The 21,811-nt window shown below is 44.9% G+C and overlaps 1 protein-coding gene and 1 pseudogene across 1 annotated transcript; both read left to right on the top strand.

Moving 5' to 3' along the window:
- LOC119339319 overlaps positions 1–18,098 on the top strand; it is a 28,779-nt pseudogene extending 10,681 nt beyond the window's left edge.
- A 14-nt stretch (positions 18,099–18,112) lies between these two features.
- Positions 18,113–21,525, top strand: LOC119339320. Its single transcript, XM_037611427.1, has 4 exons — positions 18,113–18,134; positions 19,058–19,342; positions 19,972–20,175; positions 20,866–21,525. The coding sequence occupies exons 1-4, from the start codon at positions 18,113–18,115 to the stop codon at positions 21,465–21,467; spliced, it is 1,113 nt and encodes a 370-aa protein (XP_037467324.1). The 3' UTR covers positions 21,468–21,525.
- The last annotated feature ends 286 nt before the right edge of the window (positions 21,526–21,811 follow it).

Here is a 21,811-nt window from a genome sequence, read left to right on the forward strand (position 1 = left end):
GGGGGCGCGCCGGGCCGCCGCCGGGCCTTCGCGTGCGCCCTCGCCGGGGCCGCCCTCGCGCTCGCGCTCCTCTGCCTCTTCCACGGCGCCGCCTTCGGCCCCACCCTCCGCCGCCCTCGCCTCCGCCTCCGAGCCTCGCAGGTCCAGGCCCAGGCCCCGCTCCCCGTCGGCCTCGCGCTCTCCTTCCTCCCGGTACGTACGCACAGTACGCCTCAGCGTCACGGTTTCTCTATGTGCTAATGGTGGGTGGTTCGATTCGCTGACTCGATCGATCGGCCCGGGGTTGCGGCTTGTATGCGCTGCGCAGGTGTGCGACGCGAGGCACTCGGAGCTGATCCCGTGCCTGGACCGGGGCCTCCACCACCAGCTCCGCCTTAGGCTCAACCTCTCCCTCATGGAGCACTACGAGCGCCACTGCCCGCCCGCGCCCCGCCGCCTCAACTGCCTCATCCCCCCACCCGATGGCTACCTGGTGAGTCCGTCGACGAGCATGAACATGGTCCACGACGAACTCTTCGTAGATTGTTGCTGCATCACGACTCGTTTGTTTTCGCTCACGCCGATGTGATGGGGGTGGCGATGCCTAGGTGCCGATCAGGTGGCCGAGGAGCCGGGACGAGGTGTGGACGGCCAACATACCCCACACCCACCTCGCCTCCGAGAAGTCAGACCAGAGGTGGATGGTGGTGAACGGGGACAAGATCAACTTCCCCGGCGGAGGCACCCACTTCCACTACGGCGCTGACAAGTACATTGTGAACCTCGCGCAAGTTCGAAATGTTCTAAGCTCCTAGCACTTGTTGTTGGAAATATGCCCTAGAGGCAATAATAAAAGTATTATTATATTTCATTGTTCATGATAATTGTCTTTTATTCATGCTATAACTGTATTATCTGGAAATCGTAATACACGTGTGAATACATAGACCACAATATGTCCCTAGTGAGCCTCTAGTTGACTAGCTCGTTGTGATCAACAGATAGTCATGGTTTCCTGGCTATGGACATTGGATGTCCTTGATAACGGGATCACATCATTAGGAGAATGATGTGATGGACAAGACCCAATCCTAAGCATAGCACAAAGATCGTGTAGTTCGTTTGCTAGAGCTTTTCCAATGTCAAGTATCTCTTCCTTCGACCATGAGATCGTATAACTCCTGGATACCGTAGGAGTGCTTTGGGTGTATCAACGTCACAACGTAACTGGGTGACTATAAAGGTGCACTACAGGTATCTCCGAAAGTATCTATTGTTTTATGCGGATCGAGACTGGGATTTGTCACTCCGTATGACGTAGAGGTATCTCTGGGCCCACTCGGTAATGCATCATCATAATGAGCTCAAGGTGACCAAGGTGTTGGCCACGGGATCATGCATTATGGTACGAGTAAAGTGACTTGCCGGTAACGAGACTGAACAAGGTATTGGGATACCGACGATCGAGTCTCGGGCAAGTAACGTACCGATTGACAAAGGGAATTGTATATAGGGTTTGATCGAATCCTCGACATCGTGGTTCAATCGATGAAATCATCGAGGAGCATGTGGGAGCCAACATGGGTATCCAGACCCCGCTGTTGGTTATTGCCCGAGAGTCGTCTCGGTCATGTCTGCATGTCTCCCGAACCCATAGGGTCTACACACTTAAGGTTCGGTGACGCTAGGGTTGTTAGGAAGACTAGTATGTGACTACCGAATGTTGTTCGGAGTCCTGGATGAGATCCCGGACGTCACGAGGAGTTCCGGAATAGTCCGGAGGTGAAGTTTTATATATGGGAAGTTGTTATACAGACACCGGAAAGTTTCGGGGGCTTATCGGTATTGTACCGGGGCCACCGGAAGGGTTCCGGGGGTCCACCGGGAGGGGCCACCCCTCCCGGGGGGGCACATGGGGCCGCATGGGGTAGCAGCCAGCCCCTGGTGGGCTGGGCGCGCCCCCCTCCTTGGGCCCATGCGCCTAGGGTTGGGGGGGAAACCCTAAAGGGGGCGCCCCCTTGCTTGGGGGGCAAGTCCCCCACCCTGGCCGCCGCCCCCCCTCTAGATCCCATCTAGAGGGGCCGGCCCCCCTTGTCACTTCCCCTATAAATAGAGGGGTGAGGGGAGGGCTGCACAATTACAAGCCAAGGCGCAGCCCCTCCCCTCCCCAACACCTCTCCTCCTCCGTACGTGCTTGGCGAAGCCCTGTCGGAGTACTGCTGCACCAATTACACCATGCCGTCGTGCTGCCGTTGGAGCAATCTTCCTCAACCTCTCCTTCCCCCTTGCTGGATCAAGAAGGAGGAGACGTCTCCCGTCCCGTACGTGTGTTGAACGCGGAGGTGCTGTCCGTTCAACACTTGGACATCGGTGATCCGAATCACGTTCGAGTACGACTCCATCATCACCATCCCCTTGGCAAGCTTCCGCTCGTGATCTACAAGTGGTATGTAGATGCAAACTCTCTCCCTTGACTCATTGCTTAGATGAACTCATAGATGGATCTTGGTGAAACCGTAGGAAAAATTTTAATTTTCTGCAACGTTCCCCAACAGTGGCATCATGAGCTAGGTCTATGCGTAGTTCTCTTTGCACGAGTAGAACACAATTTTGTTGTGGGCGTGGATCTTGTCAACTTGCTTGCCCCTACTAGTCTTTTCTTGCTTCAACGGTATTGTGGGATGAAGCGGCCCGGACCAACCTTACACGTACGCTTACGTGAGACCGGTTCCACCGATTAACATGCACTAGTTGCATAAGGTGGCTGGTGGGTGTCTGTCTCTCCCACTTTAGTTGGAGCGGATTCGATGAAAAGGGCCCTTATGAAGGGTAAATAGAAGTTGACAAAATCACGTTGTGGTTATTCGTAGGTAAGAAAACGTTCTTGCTAGAACCCAATTGCAGCCACGTAAAAGATGCAACAACAATTAGAGGACGTCTAACTTGTTTTTGCAGCGATTGATCATGTGATGTGATATGGCCAGAAGTTGTGATGAATGATGAATTGTGATGTATGAGATCATGTTCTTTGTAATAGGATTCACGACTTGCATGTCGATGAGTATGACAACCGGCAGGAGCCATAGGAGTTGTCTTTATTTTTGTATGACCTGCGTGTCATTGAATAACGCCATGTAAACTACTTTACTTTATTGCTAAACGTTAGTCATAGAAGTAGAAGTAGTCGTTGGCGTGACAACTTCATGAAGACACGATGATGGAGATCATGGTGTCAAGCCGGTGACAAGATGATCATGGAGCCCCGAAGATGAAGATCAATGGAGCTATATGATATTGGCCATATCATGTCACAACTATATAATTGCATGTGATGTTTATTATGTTTATGCATCTTGTTTACTTAGGACGACGGTAGTAAATAAGATGATCCCTTACAAAAATTTCAAGAAGTGTTCTCCCCTAACTGTGCACCGTTGCTACAGTTCGTCGCTTCTAAGCACCACGTGATGATCGGGTGTGATGGATTCTTACGTTCACATACAACGGGTGTAAGACAGTTTTACACAGTGAAAACACTTAGGGTTAACTTGACGAGCCTAGCATGTGCAGACATGGCCTCGGAACACGGAGACCGAAAGGTCGAACACGAGTCGTATGGAAGATACGATCAACATGAGAATGTTCACCGACGATGACTAGTCCGTCTCACGCGATGATCGGACACGGCCTAGTCGACTCGGATCGTGTAACACTTAGATGACTAGAGGGATGTCTAATCTAAGTGGGAGTTCATAATTTGATCAGAACTTAATTATCATGAACTTAGTCTAAAACCTTTGCAAATATGTCTTGTAGATCAAATGGCCAACGCTCATGTCAACATGAACTTCAACGCGTTCCTAGAGAAAACCAAGCTGAAAGATGATGGCAGCAACTATACGGACTGGGTCCGGAACCTGAGGATCATCCTCATAGCTGCCAGGAAACAATATGTCCTAGAAGGACCGCTAGGTGACGCTCCCGTCCCAGAGAACCAAGACATTATGAATGCTTGGCAGTCTCGTGCTGATGATTACTCCCTCGTTCAGTGCGGCATGCTTTACAGCTTAGAACCGGGGCTCCAAAAGCGTTTTGAGCATCACGGAGCATATGAGATGTTCGAAGAGCTGAAACTAGTTTTCCAAGCTCATGCCCGGGTCGAGAGATATGATGTCCCCGACAAGTTCTACAGTTGTAAGATGGAGGAAAACAGTTCTGTCAGTGAACACATCCTGAAGATGTCTGGGTTGCACAACCGTATGACCCAGCTGAACATTAACCTCCCAGATGAGGCGGTCATTGACAGAATCCTCCAGTCGCTCCCACCAAGCTACAAGAGCTTTGTGATGAACTACAACATGCAGGGGATGGAAAAGACCATTCCTGAAGTGTTCTCAATGCTGAAGTCAGCAGAGGCTGAAATCAAGAAAGAACATCAAGTATTGATGGTCAATAAGACCACTAAGTTCAAGAAAGGCAAGGGTAAGAAGAACTTCAAGAAGGACGGCAAGGAGGTTGCCGCGCCCGGTAAGCCAGTTGCCGGGAAGAAGTCAAAGAATGGACCCAAGCCTGAGACTGAGTGCTTTTATTGCAAGGGGAAGGGTCACTGGAAGCGGAACTGCCCCAAATACTTAGCGGATAAGAAGGCCGGCAACACCAAAGGTATATTTGATATACATGTAATTGATGTGTACCTTACCAGTACTCGTAGTAACTCCTGGGTATTTGATACCGGTGCCGTTGCTCATATTTGTAACTCACAGCAGGAGCTGCGGAATAAACGGAGACTGGCGAAGGACGAGGCGACGATGCGCGTCGGGAATGGTTCCAGAGTCGATGTGATCGCCATCGGCACGCTGCCTCTACATTTACCTACGGGATTAGTTTGAACCTTAATAATTGTTATTTAGTGCCAAGTTTGAGCATGAACATTGTATCAGGATCTCGTTTAATACGAGATGGCTACTCATTTAAGTCCAAGAATAATGGTTGTTCGATTTATATGAGAGATATGTTTTATGGTCATGCTCCGATGGTCAATGGTTTATTCTTAATGAATCTCGAGCGTAATATTACACATGTTCATAGTGTAGATGCCAAAAGATGTAAAGTTGATAACGATAGTCCCACATACTTGTGGCACTGCCGCCTTGGTCACATTGGTGTCAAGCGCATGAAGAAGCTCCATGCTGATGGACTTTTAGAGTCTCTTGATTATGAATCGTTTGACACGTGCGAACCATGCCTCATGGGCAAAATGACCAAGACTCCGTTCTCCGGAACAATGGAGCGAGCAACCAACTTGTTGGAAATCATACATACCGATGTGTGCGGTCCAATGAGCGTTGAGGCTCGCGGAGGATATCGTTATGTTCTCACTCTCACTGATGACTTAAGTAGATATGGGTATGTCTACTTAATGAAACACAAGTCTGAGACCTTTGAAAAGTTCAAGGAATTTCAGAATGAGGTGGAGAATCAACGTGACCGAAAGATAAAGTTCCTACGATCAGATCGTGGAGGAGAATATTTAAGTCACGAATTTGGCATACACTTAAGGAAATGTGGAATCGTTTCACAACTCACGCCGCCTGGAACACCTCAACGAAACGGTGTGTCCGAACGTCGTAATCGCACTCTATTGGATATGGTACGGTCTATGATGTCTCTTACCGATTTACCGCTATCATTTTGGGGATACGCTCTAGAGACAGCTACATTCACTTTAAATAGGGCACCATCTAAATCCGTAGAGACGACACCGTATGAATTATGGTTTGGGAAGAAACCTAAGCTGTCGTTTCTAAAAGTTTGGGGATGCGATGCTTATGTCAAGAAACTTCAACCTGAAAAGCTCGAACCCAAGTCGGAAAAATGCGTCTTCATAGGATACCCTAAGGAAACTGTCGGGTATACCTTATACTTAAGATCCGAGGGCAAGATCTTTGTTGCCAAGAACGGATGCTTTCTGGAAAAAGAGTTTCTCTCGAAAGAAGTAAGTGGGAGGAAAGTAGAACTCGATGAAGTACTACCTCTCGAACGGGAAAGTGGTGCAGCTCAGGAAAATGTTCCTATGATGCCCACACCAATCGAAGAGGAAAACAATGATGATGATCAAGGTACTTCGGATCAAGTTGCTACTGAACTTCGTAGGTCCACAAGGACACGTTCCGCACTAGAGTGGTACAGCAACCCCGTCCTGGAAATCATGTTGTTAGACAACGATGAACCTTCGAACTATGAAGAAGCGATGGCGGGCCCAGATTCCAACAAATGGCTTGAAGCCATGAAATCCGAGATAGAATCCATGTATGAAAACAAAGTATGGATTTTGACAGACTTGCCCAATGATCGGCGAGCGATAGAAAACAAATGGATCTTTAAGAAGAAGACGGACGCGGATGGCAATGTCACCATCTATAAAGCTCGACTTGTCGCTAAGGGTTATCGACAAGTTCAAGGGATTGACTACGACGAGACATTCTCTCCCGTAGCGAAGCTGAAGTCCGTCCGAATCATGTTAGCAATTGCCGCATACTATGATTATGAGATATGGCAGATGGACGTCAAAACGGCATTCCTTAACGGGCATCTTAAGGAAGAACTGTATATGATGCAGCCGGAAGGTTTTGTCGATCCTAAGAACGCTAACAAAGTATGCAAGCTCCAGCGATCCATTTATGGGCTGGTGCAAGCATCTCGGAGTTGGAATATTCGCTTTGATGAGATGATCAAAGCGTTTGGGTTTATGCAGACTTATGGAGAAGCCTGCGTTTACAAGAAAGTGAGTGGGAGCTCTGTAGCATTTCTCATATTATATGTAGATGACATACTCTTGATGGGAAATAATATAGAATTTCTGGACAGCATCAAGGCCTACTTGAACAAATGTTTTTCAATGAAGGACCTTGGAGAAGCTGCTTATATATTAGGCATCAAGATCTATAGAGATAGATCGAGACGCCTCATAGGTCTTTCACAAAGCACATACCTTGATAAGATTTTGAAAAAGTTCAAAATGGATGAGTCCAAGAAAGGGTTCTTGCCTATGTTACAAGGTGTGAGATTGAGCTCGGCTCAGTCACCGACCACGGCAAAAGATAAAGAAGAGATGAGTGTCATCCCCTATGCTTCAGCCATAGGATCTATTATGTATGCCATGCTGTGTACCAGACCTGATGTAAACCTTGCCGTAAGTTTGGTAGCAAGATACCAGAGTAATCCCGGCAAGGAACACTAGACAGTGGTCAAGAATATCCTGAAGTACCTGAAAAGGACAAAGGACATGTTTCTCGTTTATGGAGGAGACGAAGAGCTCGTCGTAAAGGGTTACGTCGACGCTAGCTTCGACTCAGATCCGGATGACTCTAAGTCACAAACCGGATACGTGTATATGTTGAATGGTGGAGCAGTAAGCTGGTGCAGCTGCAAGCAGAGCGTCGTGGCAGGATCTACGTGTGAAGCGGAGTACATGGCAGCCTCGGAGGCAGCGCATGAAGCGATTTGGGTGAAGGAGTTCATCACCGACCTAGGAGTCATACCCAATGCGTCGGGGCCAATCAAACTCTTCTGTGACAACACTGGAGCTATTGCCCTTGCCAAGGAGCCCAGGTTTCACAAGAAGACCAGGCACATCAAGCGTCGTTTCAACTCCATCCGTGAAAATGTTCAAGATGGAGACATAGAAATTTGCAAAGTACATACGGATCTGAATGTCGCAGATCCGTTGACTAAACTTCTCTCGCGAGCAAAACATGATCAACACCAGAACTCTATGGGTGTTCGATTCATCACAATGTAACTACATTGGTGACTCTAGTGCAAGTGGGAGACTGTTGGAAATATGCCCTAGAGGCAATAATAAAAGTATTATTATATTTCATTGTTCATGATAATTGTCTTTTATTCATGCTATAACTGTATTATCCGGAAATCATAATACACGTGTGAATACATAGACCACAATATGTCCCTAGTGAGCCTCTAGTTGACTAGCTCGTTGTGATCAACAGATAGTCATGGTTTCCTGGCTATGGACATTGGATGTCGTTGATAACGGGATCACATCATTAGGAGAATGATGTGATGGACAAGACCCAATCCTAAGCATAGCACAAAGATCGTGTAGTTCGTTTGCTAGAGCTTTGCCAATGTCAAGTATCTCTTCCTTCGACCATGATATAACTCCTGGATACCGTAGGAGTGCTTTGGGTGTATCAAACGTCACAACGTAACTGGGTGACTATAAAGGTGCACTACAGGTATCTCTGAAAGTATCTATTGTTTTATGCGGATCGAGACTGGGATTTGTCACTTCGTATGACGGAGAGGTATCTCTGGGCCCACTCGGTAATGCATCATCATAATGAGCTCAAGGTGACCAAGGTGTTGGCCACGGGATCATGCATTACGGTACGAGTAAAGTGACTTGCCGGTAACGAGATTGAACAAGGTATTGGGATACCGACGATCGAGTCTCGGGCAAGTAACGTACCGATTGACAAAGGGAATTGTATACAGGGTTTGATCGAATCCTCGACATCGTGGTTCAACCGATGAAATCATCGAGGAGCATGTGGGAGCCAACATGGGTATCCAGACCCCGCTGTTGGTTATTGCCCGAGAGTCGTCTCGGTCATGTCTGCATGTCTCCCGAACCCGTAGGGTCTACACACTTAAGGTTCGGTGACGCTAGGGTTGTTAGGAAGACTAGTATGTGACTACCGAATGTTGTTCGGAGTCTTGGATGAGATCCCGGACGTCACGAGGAGTTCCGGAATAGTCCGGAGGTGAAGCTTTATATATGGGAAGTTGTTATACAGACACCGGAAAGTTTCGGGGGCTTATCGGTATTGTACCGGGGCCACCGGAAGGGTTCCGGGGGGTCCACCGGGAGGGGCCACCCCTCCCGGGGGGCCACATGGGGCCGCATGGGGTAGCAGCCAGCCCCTGGTGGGCTGGGCGCGCCCCCCTCCTTGGGCCCATGCGCCTAGGGTTGGGGGGAAACCCTAAAGGGGGCGCCCCCCTTGCTTGGGGGGCAAGTCCCCCACCCTGGCCGCCGCCCCCCCTCTAGATCCCATCTAGAGGGGCCGGCCCCCCTTGTCCCTTCCCCTATAAATAGAGGGGTGAGGGGAGGGCTGCACAATTACAAGCCAAGGCGCAGCCCCTCCCCTCCCCAACACCTCTCCTCCTCCGTACGTGCTTGGCGAAGCCCTGTCGGAGTACTGCTGCACCAATTACACCATGCCGTCGTGCTGCCGTTGGAGCAATCTTCCTCAACCTCTCCTTCCCCCTTGCTGGATCAAGAAGGAGGAGACGTCTCCCGTCCCGTACGTGTGTTGAACGCGGAGGTGCTGTCCGTTCAGCACTTGGACATCGGTGATCCGAATCATGTTCGAGTACGACTCCATCATCCCCATCCCCTTGGCAAGCTTCCGCTCGTGATCTACAAGTGGTATGTAGATGCAAACTCTCTCCCTTGACTCGTTGCTTAGATGAACTCATAGATGGATCTTGGTGAAACCGTAGGAAAAATTTTAATTTTCTGCAACGTTCCCCAACACTTGTCCCACCACCTTTTGGTCACCTTTGGAAGCTAATGAACAATACCATTTTTTATTGCTGTGATGCTAGATGTTGGGGTTTCCAAATGACAAGCTGAACAACGAAGGCAACATCAGGAACGTGCTCGACGTCGGCTGCGGGGTTGCTAGCTTCGGGGCTTACCTCCTACCGCTAGATATAATTGCAATGTCGCTTGCTCCCAACGATGTGCACGAGAACCAGATTCAGTTTTCCCTTGAGAGGGGGATCCCGTCGACCCTTGGTGTGCTGGGTACAAGGAGGCTGCCATATCCAAGCCGCTCCTTTGAGCTGGCGCATTGCTCGCGTTGTCGAATTGACTGGTTGCAGAGGGATGGGATCTTGTTGCTGGAAGTGGATAGGGTTTTGAGGCCTGGAGGGTATTTCGTTTATTCGTCACCAGAGGCTTATGCTCATCGTGATCCAGTTAACCGGAAGATATGGAAGCAGATGAGCAATCTTGCTCAGAGGATGTGCTGGAAGATTGCTTCAAAGGAGGGCCAGACGGTGATATGGGTCAAACCATTGACAAATGGGTGCTATATGAGGAGAGAGCCCAGAGCATTTCCTCCCATGTGTGGCCATGATGATGACCCAGATGCTGCTTGGAATGTCCTCATGAAAGCATGCATAACTCCCTACTCCAAGAGTAAGCTCACTTTTCTGATTTGCCTCAAGATTATTATTGAATTACCATAGTCTATTCTCTATTGTACTGTCTCTTGCTTTCTTCTGCTTGAAATATACTTCACCCTGGCAAAAGTTCACACATGTTAGAGCAGACAAAGGGTCAAGATTATAACCATTAGCCATAACCCTTTGTTGAGCATTGGCGAGCCATAATATAGAAGGGTACTTTGGTCAACCTTTTACCTGAAGGGAATAGCCCTTTCCAATCCTGTTTGATCTGCCTTGTCGCCTACTAACAGGATCAAACCACTCGTTGCCCGCTCTATCACTTGCCATTAAGACATCATGTGCCCCCTTATTCTGCAATTTTTGGCCTCCACAGGTCACTCTTTGCTGCTGATTTGCTGGCCATGACAATATGCCTGCATGCACCACCATTGGTTACTTTTGCTTTGTTTGCACTATATCTGGTTTGAACTATAGAATATTGCCGGATATGGTTTGATAGTTTCCAATTTCTGCAGCAGAGTTTCCTGCAATTAACATCTCTAGTTTGAAACTGTAGTAGTATATTGCCATATTTGGTTCAGTTCATCTGTTCATATATGTATATTGTCTGCTGCTGTAACTGTTATTAAAGAAAATTTTCATTACAAGTTTCTGTAATGAAATTTCCAACTTTACCTGTAGTTCTTACATAAATTACTCAAATATCAAACATCAAGTGTTGGCTAGCATACCTGTACCCTGATGGTGTAATGTTCTTATATTTAACCAGGAGTTAACAAGGTTAAAGGAAGCGAACTGCTTCCCTGGCCACAAAGGCTCACAGCACCACCCCCTCGTCTGGAAGAGATTGGAATCAGTTCAAAGAATTTTACTGAAGACAATGTGAGTTCTTTGATGACTGATTTTGCTATATGAAGCCACACCCTTCCCAGATGATGATCTTGAATGTCTAACCTTCGAATACTGTCTGCAGGAAATTTGGAATTCTAGAGTTGCTCAGTACTGGAAACTTATGAAATCTGAGATACAGAAGTATTCCTTCAGAAATGTTATGGATATGAATGCTAACCTTGGCGGATTTGCAGCATCACTGAGGAAAAAAGATGTCTGGGTAATGAATGTAGTCCCTTTCATGGAATCTGGAAAACTGAAGATCATATATGACCGTGGTTTGATAGGGACAATCCATAACTGGTAAGATGTTTGTGAAATACCTTCTGTCCTATACTTCTCATCTATTCATTTAAGATTCAATTGTTTCAATGCTGCCTAAGTGACTATGCATACCTAAATTATTATATTAGACACATGGTACAATTTTATAACTATATTAGAGGTTTTAATTGCATAAAGAATAGGTTGTTAAATTGTGATCCAAATTCTAGTACCGGGTTGACTAGACGTAGTACAATCGGTGTGGGCGTTGCGTTGACGTCGACGCGTACGAGTACAACTCGTTTACTTGTCCTCCAAGGACTCTCATGTATTGCCCTCTTATATACCCCATGTAGTCGCACCTCAGACGGTCTGTCGTCTCGTGCTTGTAATACTCCTCCATCATAGTGATTGCGCCTTCGTGCGTCCGTGGTTTTCTCCCGCAAGGGTTTCCACGTAAAAATCCGTGTCTCTCTTTGTCTCGTTTATTCTCGTTATTATCTAACAAGTGGTATACAGAGCCAAGTTTCAGATACGAGATTTCAGAGATCAAGAGATTAGGGTTACGTGCGCCGTCGTCGGCGCGTGACCAGGCGATCCGAAGCCGGATCGATTTCTACAGCAGCCGAGACCGAGAGGAGTTCTGACTTCCCCTGCTGAGGCGCATTACAAAGCTGCGGGCGTGCCTCATCTGCCGCTGCTCCTCGTCGTATACGCTCCAAGTCGTCGAAAGTTCCGCCGAGTCGTCGCTGGACAGCCACGCAAAGTTGCTGCTGCTCGCACCAAGTCCCGAGGCAGATCACGTCAAGTACTAGTGGTGCACATCGGTTACGTAGGGTGCGTTTGGTTGCAAGGGCGGTCATGAATGGGTTGGGATCGTTCAGAAAATAGACATGTTTGGTTATAAAGCACATGAATGGTTCGAGCCAAAAAAAGAGAATATGCCATGAAGATGCTGAACCGTTCCACCCAACCAAATCGGTCGAATCAAATGGCCACCCTTTGCATGCATGACTATGTGAGCATGACTGGTGGTCCCGTCCTAAATAATTAGCTCACCACTTATATTCAGCCAAACACATGAATTGAATCGTTCAATCCCAAAAAAATTGAACGGTCCCAACCCATTCATACGACACCTTCAACCAAACGCATCCGTACTGATTGCTTCTGGAGTTCATGTGACTAATCGATCTAGTAGTACTTGCACAGTTGCACTAGTACTTTACGAAGGCTAGTACTAATTGAGTACTAGATCTGATTGCTACATCCACACAAAGCTATCAAGTGCTACTGTTCCTTGCTACAGTTTGATTTTTGTCTATTTCCGTACAATATCCACGTGCTATTCTTCCAGTTCGTTTGCTATGCATATTAAATTCTGTTAAGAATTTTTCTACCGGCTTGTACTACTTTGTGTACACAGTTTTATCGGTTCATGTCATCCATGAAGTAGGATCTTCCGCTGCTGGAGCGTGACACAAGGTTTACCCTATGGCAAGTCAAGATGCGGGCGTTGTTGGCACAGTCCGACTATGATGAAGCACTGGATAGTTTTGGGAAAAACCGAATTCAAGATTGGACTGACGAGGAGAAAAGAATTGATTGTAAGGCTTTGTCACAAATTCAACTCCATTTGCATAATAATATTTTGCAGGAAGTTTTGAGCGAGAAAACTGCCGCCGCTCTATGGTTAAAGCTGAAAGGGATTTGCATGACCAAGGATCTCACCAGCAAGATGCATCTGAAGCAAAAATTATTCCTGCACAGGTTACCCGAGGAAGGTAATGTTTTGAATCATATTTCAGAATTTAAAGAGATCATATCTGATCTAGCCGCAATGGAGGTTAAGTATGAAGAGGAAGATACTGCTTTAATGTTACTTTGTTCACTGCCAAGTTCTTATACCAATTTTAGAGACACCATATTATACAGTCGTGATACTCTCACGCTTAATGAAGTTTATGAAGCTTTGAACTCTAAGGAGAAGATGAAACTAATGGTGCCTCATGATGGTTCGAGTTCATCCCAAGCAGAGGGATTATCTGTTCGTGGCAGGACAAAGGAGAAGAACTCCAATAATGGAAACAGAGGCAAAAGTAAGAACGGCCACAGGGGCCGGTCACAATCCAGAGACAAGAAGTATTGCAGATATTGCAAAAGAGACGGGCATGACATCTCAGAGTGTTTCAAATTGCAGAACAAGGAAAAGAGGAAAGGTAGCAAACAAGGTGAAAATTCTGCTAACGTTGCTCGTGATGATAGTTTCGATGATGCTCTTGTCGTTATTGCTGGATGTGCTGAGACCAATGATGAGTGGATACTTGATACTGCATGCACTTTTTATATGTGTCCACATAGAGATTGGTTTACTACTTTTGATTCCACTACTTCTGCTGGTTCCGTTTTGGGTTTTGATAATTCATCATGCAAGATTGAAGGCATAGGTTCTATTCGAATCAAGATGTTTGATGGCATAATCAGAACTTTGACAGATGTTCGGTATATTCCGAAGATGAAGAGAAATCTTATTTCTATGAGTGCCCTTGATGCAAAGGGGTACAAGTATTCAGGTGGAGATAGTGTTTTGAAAGTCACCAAAGGTTCCCTTGTTGTGATGAAAGGTGACTTAAGTTCGACCAATGGTCTTTATTACCTTCGAAGTTCTACCGTTTCAGGTAACGCTACTCCAGTTGTTTCAAAGAATTCTGATTGTGATGCTGCTAACCTTTGGCATATGCGTCTTGGACATATGAGTGAACTTGGTTTAGCAGAGTTAAATAAGAGAGGTCTTCTTGATGGATATGAACCTGGTAAATGGAAATTTTGTGAGCATTGTATCTTCGGCAAGCACAAGAGGGTGAAGTTCAATACTTCGACCCATACAACTGAAAGTATTCTTGATTATGTGCATTCTGATTTATGGGGACCATCTCGCAAGAAGTCATTAGGTGGTGCTAGTTACATGCTGACTATTATTGATGATTATTCGAGAAAAGTTTGGCCTTATTTCTTGAAGCATAAATATGAAGCATTCTCAGCTTTTAAGGAGTGGAAGATTATGGTTGAAAGACAAACTGAAAGGAAGGTAAAAATACTTCGCATTGATAATGGTATGGAATTCTGTTCTAAGCAATTTAAGAATTATTGCAAGTCTGAAGGCATTGTCAGACATTACACCGTTCCTTATACTCCTCAACAAAACGGTGTTGCTGAGCGTATGAACAGAACCATTATTTCCAGAGCCCATTGCATGTTGTCCAATGCAGGTTTGCATAGGCGTTTTTGGGCTGAGGCCGCTTCCACTGCTTGTTATCTCATTAACCGTTCACCATCTATTGCTCTTAATAAAAAAACTCCAATTGAGGTATGGTCTGGTTCACCTGCTGATTATTCACAGTTGAGAGTTTTTGGTTGCACTGCTTATGCTCATGTTGATAATGGAAAGTTGGAGCCTAGGGCTGTTAAGTGCATCTTTCTTGGTTATAAGTCTGGTGTTAAAGGTTTTAAATTGTGAAATCCTGAAACCCAGAAGGTTGTTATTAGCAGAAATGTTATCTTTAATGAATTTGCTATGTTACATGATGTTTCATCTACTAATGCTCCCGTTGAGAGTGAACAGCAGCCTATTGTTCAGGAGCCTACTGTTCAGGTGGAGCATGTTATTGATTCAGGTGATACATCTGGTAATGAAATTGTTGATGCACATGATGAACCCGTCGTTGATGATGAACATGTCACTCCCACTCCAAATCAGCCTATTGTTCCACCCAGTTGGAATCTTGCACGTGACAGAGTTAGACGGGGTATTAATAAACCTGACAGGTTAATTGAAGAGTGCAATATTGTTTCTTTTGCTTTATCTGTTGCAGAAGAAATTGAAGGTAATTCTGAGCCTTCTTCATATTCCGAGGCTATTATTTCTGGTGATAGTAATAAGTGGATGACCGCTATGCATGATGAGATTGAATCACTTGAAAAGAATGGCACTTGGGATTTAGTAAAGTTGCCTAGAGTGAAGAAACCTATTCGTTGCAAGTGGGTTTTCAAAAGGAAAGAAGGTGTTTCTCCTAATGATGAGACAAGATATAAAGCAAGGTTAGTTGCTAAAGGTTATAGCCAGATTCAAGGTATTGACTATAACGAAGTCTTTTCTCCTATTGTGAAGCATAGCTCTATTCGCACTTTACTCAGTATTGTTGCCATGCATAATCTTGAGCTTGAACAATTGGATGTTAAAATTGCATTTTTACATGGAGAATTAGAAGAGGATATTTATATGAAACAACCTGAAGGTTTTATTATTCCTGGAAAAGAAAAGCTTGTCTGCAAGTTAAAGAAATCTCTTTATGGATTGAAGCAATCCCCTAGACAGTGGTACAAGAGATTTGACACCTTTATGCTCTCTCAAGGTTTTAAAAGGTCTAACTATGATAGTTGTGTTTATTTGAAAACTGTCAATGGTTCAACTATTTATTTGCTCCTTTATGTTGATGATATGCTTATTGCTGCAAAGAGTATGTCAGAGATTAATGAACTAAAGAAGCAATTGAGTAATGAATTTGAGATGAAGGATTTGGGTGCAGCAAAGAAAATACTTGGCATGGAAATATCTAGAGATAGACCATCTGGAAAAGTATATCTAAGTCAGAAGGGATATATTGATAAAGTTCTTCGTCGTTTTAATATGCATAATGCCAAGCCGGTGAGTACACCGTTAGCTGCACACTTTAAATTGTCATCAGCTTTATGTCCTAAGTCAGATGCAGATATTGAGTACATGTCTAGAGTTCCCTATTCGAGTGCAGTTGGTTCACTTATGTATGCCATTGTTTGTTCTCGTCTGGATTTATCTTATGCATTGAGTGTTGTCAGTAGATACATGGCTAATCCGGGAAAAAAGCATTGGAGAGCAGTTCAGTGGATTTTCAGATACCTGCGTGGTACTTCTAATGCTTATTTACAGTTTGGGAAAACTAGAGATGGACTTGTTGGTTTTGTTGATTCTGATTTTGCTGGTGATTTGGATAAGAGAAGATCACTCACAGGTTATGTTTTCACCATTGGTGGTTGTGCTGTGAGTTGGAGAGCAACTTTGCAGTCTATTGTGGCTTGTTCCACTACTGATGCCGAGTATATGGCTATTTCTGAGGCATGCAAAGAAGCTATCTGGTTGAGAGGTTTGTACACTGAGCTTTGTGGAGATTCATCTTGCCCTACCATATTTTCTGACAGTCAAAGTGCCATATATCTTACAAAGAATCCAATGTATCATGAGAGGACAAAGCACATTGATGTTAGATTTCATTATATTCGAGATGTTGTTGCTGAAGGCAATTTGAAGGTATGCAAGATAAGTACTCATGATAATCTTGCTGATATGATGACAAAGCCAGTTTCTACCAATAAGTTTGAGTTTTGCTCAGGCTTAGTTTGTATTTCTCACTAGTCCTATGGACTTTGACGCACAAAGTGTTTATGCTGATTTGGATGGAGTTATTCACTTTCTTCGACTACTAGAGGGAATTTGGCTCAAGGTGGAGATTGTTAAATTGTGATCCAAATTCTAGTACCGGGTTGACTAGACGTAGTACAACCGGTGTGGGCATTGCGTTGACGTCGACGCGTACGAGTACAACTCGTTTACTTGTCCTCCAAGGACTCTCATGTATTGCCTTCTTATATACCCCATGTAGTCGCACCTCAGACGGTCTGTCGTCTCGTGCTTGTAATACTCCTCCATTATAGTGATTGCGCCTTCGTGCGTCCGTGGTTTTCTCCCGCAAGGGTTTCCACGTAAAAATCCGTGTCTCTCTTTGTCTCGTTTATTCTCGTTATTATCTAACATAGGTTAATATTTTGACAAGTGCTCATACGTGGAACTTGTGTTTTAGTGGTTATCTATATGAGTAATTGAGTACCACATTTTGGTGCTTCACGAAGCGGTGTATAACTGTATATTTCCCTATGTTAGGTGTAGCAATAGCATTATGTTGTTTCAGTTTTGTGTCATTATACCGAGTGCACACTTTTTAATATATAATCCACTCGTCGCATTCCAGACATGCTGTCATGAATGGAACCAGAGTTCTCTCATCGAAATATTTCCTTCCTAGCTGCTATTAAAGTACCCTGCCGTTAACTGATGGGCACAGTAAAAACTGTATAGTAGAATTGCACAAAGTTGAAAAACCAGATGCCTGACTCCATACCAGCGGCTCCTCTGTTTTTCCCAACAGTCTCCATTCTTGATTCATAGTTACTCGTATGCCAGAACTTGTTCCTTAACTAGCAACATGATGCTTGTCATCTCGGGCTCGTGGTTATCAATGAAATAAACTTCTTGTGCATTGTTCTGTGTGCTTCCATACCATACTTGATGCTCCATACTACTGCTCCATACGATTAACTACTGCTTGATTCTATTTGTATGGTTCTTTGTTGCTGAAGGTGCGAGTCATTCTCGACATACCCTCGTACCTACGACCTCCTTCACGTCTGGCTCCTATTCTCTGAGATGGAGAATCAGGGCTGTGGCCTGGAAGATCTGCTGATCGAGATGGACCGCATCATGAGGCCTCATGGGTACGCCATCATCAGGGACAAAGCTTCTACCCGTGCTGAGATGGGACGACTGGTCATCTGAGGTGAAACCGAAGAGAGACGCGCTTTCTTCAGGCGATGAAAGAGTCTTGATCGTGAGGAAAAGGCTATGGGATCAGGCACCACAGGCATCGTCGTAGCAAGCAAGCGCAAAATGGTTCTTGTTCTGGTCTTAAGTAGCCACTGCTAACTGTCGTTTCCCAACTCTTAGCTGTATTATACAGTACGTAGTATTTTACTTTCTCCATCAGCACGTGCACACACTATCCTTTCTCCGCAGTTTTGTGTCTGTGATGGAATGTTCACAGAAGAGATAGGAGTATGACATGCAGAGTCGCAGACTTCAATGGTTCGGAATTCATAGGACAATATGGTTGTCGAAAAATGCTAATCTCACTTTCGTAAATTGATGCCGTTTTAGAATTGACATTTGGAGATTTGCCATTGGCCATTACTTTTCATGTCAGTGTGTTCGTAAAAACAAAAAACTATGCTATTAGTTTTTTTTTGTCATGACAAAGCTTTCATGTCTCTTTTTGTCTGAAATGCAAATATTTTTCTCTTTTTTCTTGGAATTTTGATGAAATTTCCGCTTAAATTGAGTACCTGGTCTCTGACCCACACACGTAACCAATCTGGTCTGGTCTCGTGCAACGGGGCATGCCGTCACTCGGAAGATCCCACAACCGTGACAGTTGATACACTCTCCTTGCACCGACGCCACCATGGCTGAGCTGCGAAGGAGAAACTAAGAGATGCCGAGGTGAACCAGCAAAGGATATGAAAAGGAGTTTCTCCTCTTTTTTCAAGAAAAGAGCGAGGTCTGAAGTAGATATTTCAAATAATACTCCAAAACAACAAGAATACCTGGGATACCAAAAGTTGTTAAAATTACAATACTTATTTGATTTAAATACCTCACAAGATTTAAAACTGTATTTTTTTAGAAAACTATAGGATAAGGAAACTCATAATAAAATAAATAAATCTAAGCAGAGCCTAACTGTAACATTTTTCAGTGGATTTCCTTTAACAAAAAAATAAATGGACCGATGGTTTAGCGAAATAGGAAAAAACCTTTCTCTTGGTTTCTGAGAAGTGGGCCGGCCCACTCGCTCGGTCGCGGTTCCCTTTCCCCTACCCTCCTCCCTCCGCGGCGATTTCCCTCCCGTGGCGGTTGCCCCGGGAAGGGATCGGGAGGCAGATGAGCAGCTGTTGAAGAAGAAGAAGCCGGAGCCGGAGCAGCCGCAGCCGCAGTCGGCTGCGGAGGAGGCGGTGGGCGTCAATCCTCTCAACCCGAGGTACAGCGAGTACGACCCCAAGCAGAGGGAGCACGTGTACACCCGCTTCTGCTTCGATCCCAGACTCGACCTCGACAAGGAGTGTAAGCCGTCGCTTCCCCCCACCGATTCTCCTGCCGGATCGCTGCTGCTGATTGCGCGCTGTCAACCGTGCTGGCCGACGAACCCGGTTTTAATTTTGCACATAACACAGTGAACTCTACTACCCTGCATTGCGCTTTGTACCGGTGACTAGCGATGAGTCGGTTCAGGATTCAGAAACTCGCTTGAAGGAGCAATGCATAGGCGAGTTACCCGGTGTTATTAGGAGTAAAGGTATCCATCATACCCTGGTGTTTTGCACAACCAGGGTCAGGTTTAGTGGTGCAAAATGCAGTTTACTGTGAAATCGTGCTGGCCTTTTCAACCGTGATAACGTTTTTACCGGTTCATCCACCATCCAGTTCATTATTGGATTTTGTAACGCTGGTAAATTTTACTGCAACGTAAGGAGCGCCATTTCCTTCAATTCAATTTGCAATTGAAGCATGCACCACAGACCACACTAATACAATGCATGTTACTCCATTCAACTTTTACCTATTCTAGAGTGACAACTAACTGTCTGATGATTGCATACGCACACCCGTTTCTGTTGGCAGTGAATCCGTTCATTTCATACATGTGTTAGTATTCATGTCTTTGAAATGTGTGTTCCTCTCTCTTTTCACAGCCCCTTATGGTCCAATGCGCCATACTCACAAAACCTTCGGAGAGGGATTCCCATTGTATCACTCAGCAAATATTCTCTCAGTCAAGATTGTTGCTTCTGACTATGGCTACCCACTTGATATCTATGGCACGGTAATAGCCAGGGAAGATTTGGATCGCAAATGTGTCTATTTATTCCGGCGCGACAAGGACAATCACCCGTTCGATCATCACCTCAGAGGTACTAATTATATTTTCCTTGCATGATAGCCAATGCACTTCTATACATTTCCCTGTGGTGTGTTCCTTGTATTGCTCTTGATATCTGTCATCTGGTACAGTCATTTGAAATAAGAACAGTGAATTCATAATGGAGGGTTTATATGCATGTTAATCGTCAATGGATTGCTGGCACATGAAACATATTTGGACCGTCAATCGTGTACTATATGGGTGCAGATATGGTATAAAGTAGAGTAAAATCTCTTTTATACTTGGACCGTCATACAATTCTCGTAGTATGTATGGGAACACTATTCAATGATTTTTTTTAAATGTGTTCCACATGAATAATCCTTATTTAGGCTCTGTATATTATATACTTAAACGATGGACCTCATAGATGGGTATGTCATGTTTGCTGTGCTGATATTATCAGTTTAATGTATGTTTTTAACGACACCAAATACTGTAAAGGCTTCCTTCTAGCAAATAATTTTAGGTGGCCTATAATTTGCCAATACTCCAGCATTTCAGTTTTGCTGCACCACAACCCAAACGTGAAACGTGCCTGAAAAGTATATATCTATTCTGGTAATCTTGTTTCCTCGTTCAAACTCAAGCAAAGAAATTTAAAAGCTTCGATTTCAAACATAGACATTCCAAAAGATAACACCAGCAATTTATCTATTTGTACTTGTTTTGAAGGACAATTCGTTGATTTTGACTGGTCCAAAGAGAGGACTTGCGCTCTGCGGTTCGCTGTTTTTTGAAATCAATCTGAAGGTTAAGGATGTGCATGGGAGGGAGGTCAAGGATGAAAGACTCAGCAAAGGCATGCTGGATATTAATGGCATCACAAGACAGACATCAAATTTCGAATATGGGGTCGAAACAGACACGCTTGTCAGCATGCACAGCACACTGGAGATGAACTTTGCATTTGTTAGGGACGCGGTGGAGGGCACTGTCGGGATCAGGATCCTTGAGGGGCATGTTGATTTCCATGGTAAGATCATTGCTACCACCACTAGAGTTCTATGTGAAATTGTGTTACATGATAGCAGAGCGAATGGCTTGCTTACTGCCGGCAACAATCAAGTCATGCAAACAGCGTGCCGCGTGGTATGTGTATCTGTAGGTGAGATGCTCCTGGTGACTCTTGCTCCTGAAGGTGGCGATGAGCTCTCTCACCACACTGTTAGGTTTGCTTCAAAGCTCAACGGTTGTGCCGCCGAGAACATGGTGTGTGGTAACTATAAGATGCAAGTGAAGGTCACTTGGTCGATTGTGATGTAATTCCTGGTTTACTAGCTCTGGTATGTATGTCAGGTTTTAGATTCTTGGATAATTTGCAGCATCACTGGGGAAAAAGTACTTCTGAGTAATGAATGTAGTCTCTGAATCTGGAAAGCTGAGGATCATATATGACCATGGTTTAACAAAGGACAATCCATAACTGGTAAGATTTTTGTGCAATACCTTCTATCCTACTTCCCATGATTCATTTCAGATTCGATTGTTTTAGCACTGACTAAGTGACTGTATACTTAAATTCTTAGAATCTTTGCTATTCGGTGACACGCAAGGTATAACTTTTATAACTATATCAGAGGTTTTAGTTGCAGAAATAGGTTAACAAT

The sequence above is a fragment of the Triticum dicoccoides genome, chromosome 7B (assembly GCF_002162155.2).
Source record: "Triticum dicoccoides isolate Atlit2015 ecotype Zavitan chromosome 7B, WEW_v2.0, whole genome shotgun sequence".
Classification (NCBI taxonomy): Eukaryota; Viridiplantae; Streptophyta; class Magnoliopsida; order Poales; family Poaceae; genus Triticum; species Triticum dicoccoides.

Bases quoted from the DNA above. Each gene is read 5' to 3' on its own strand.
- LOC119339320 (XM_037611427.1), top strand. From the start codon at position 18,113: ATGGTTCTTGTTCTGGTCTTAA. The intron at 18,135-19,057 runs GTAGCCACTGCT...GTTTCTGAGAAG, and splicing joins GGTTCTTGTTCTGGTCTTAA to TGGGCCGGCCCACTCGCTCG. The intron at 19,343-19,971 runs GTAAGCCGTCGC...CTCTTTTCACAG, and splicing joins ACTCGACCTCGACAAGGAGT to CCCCTTATGGTCCAATGCGC.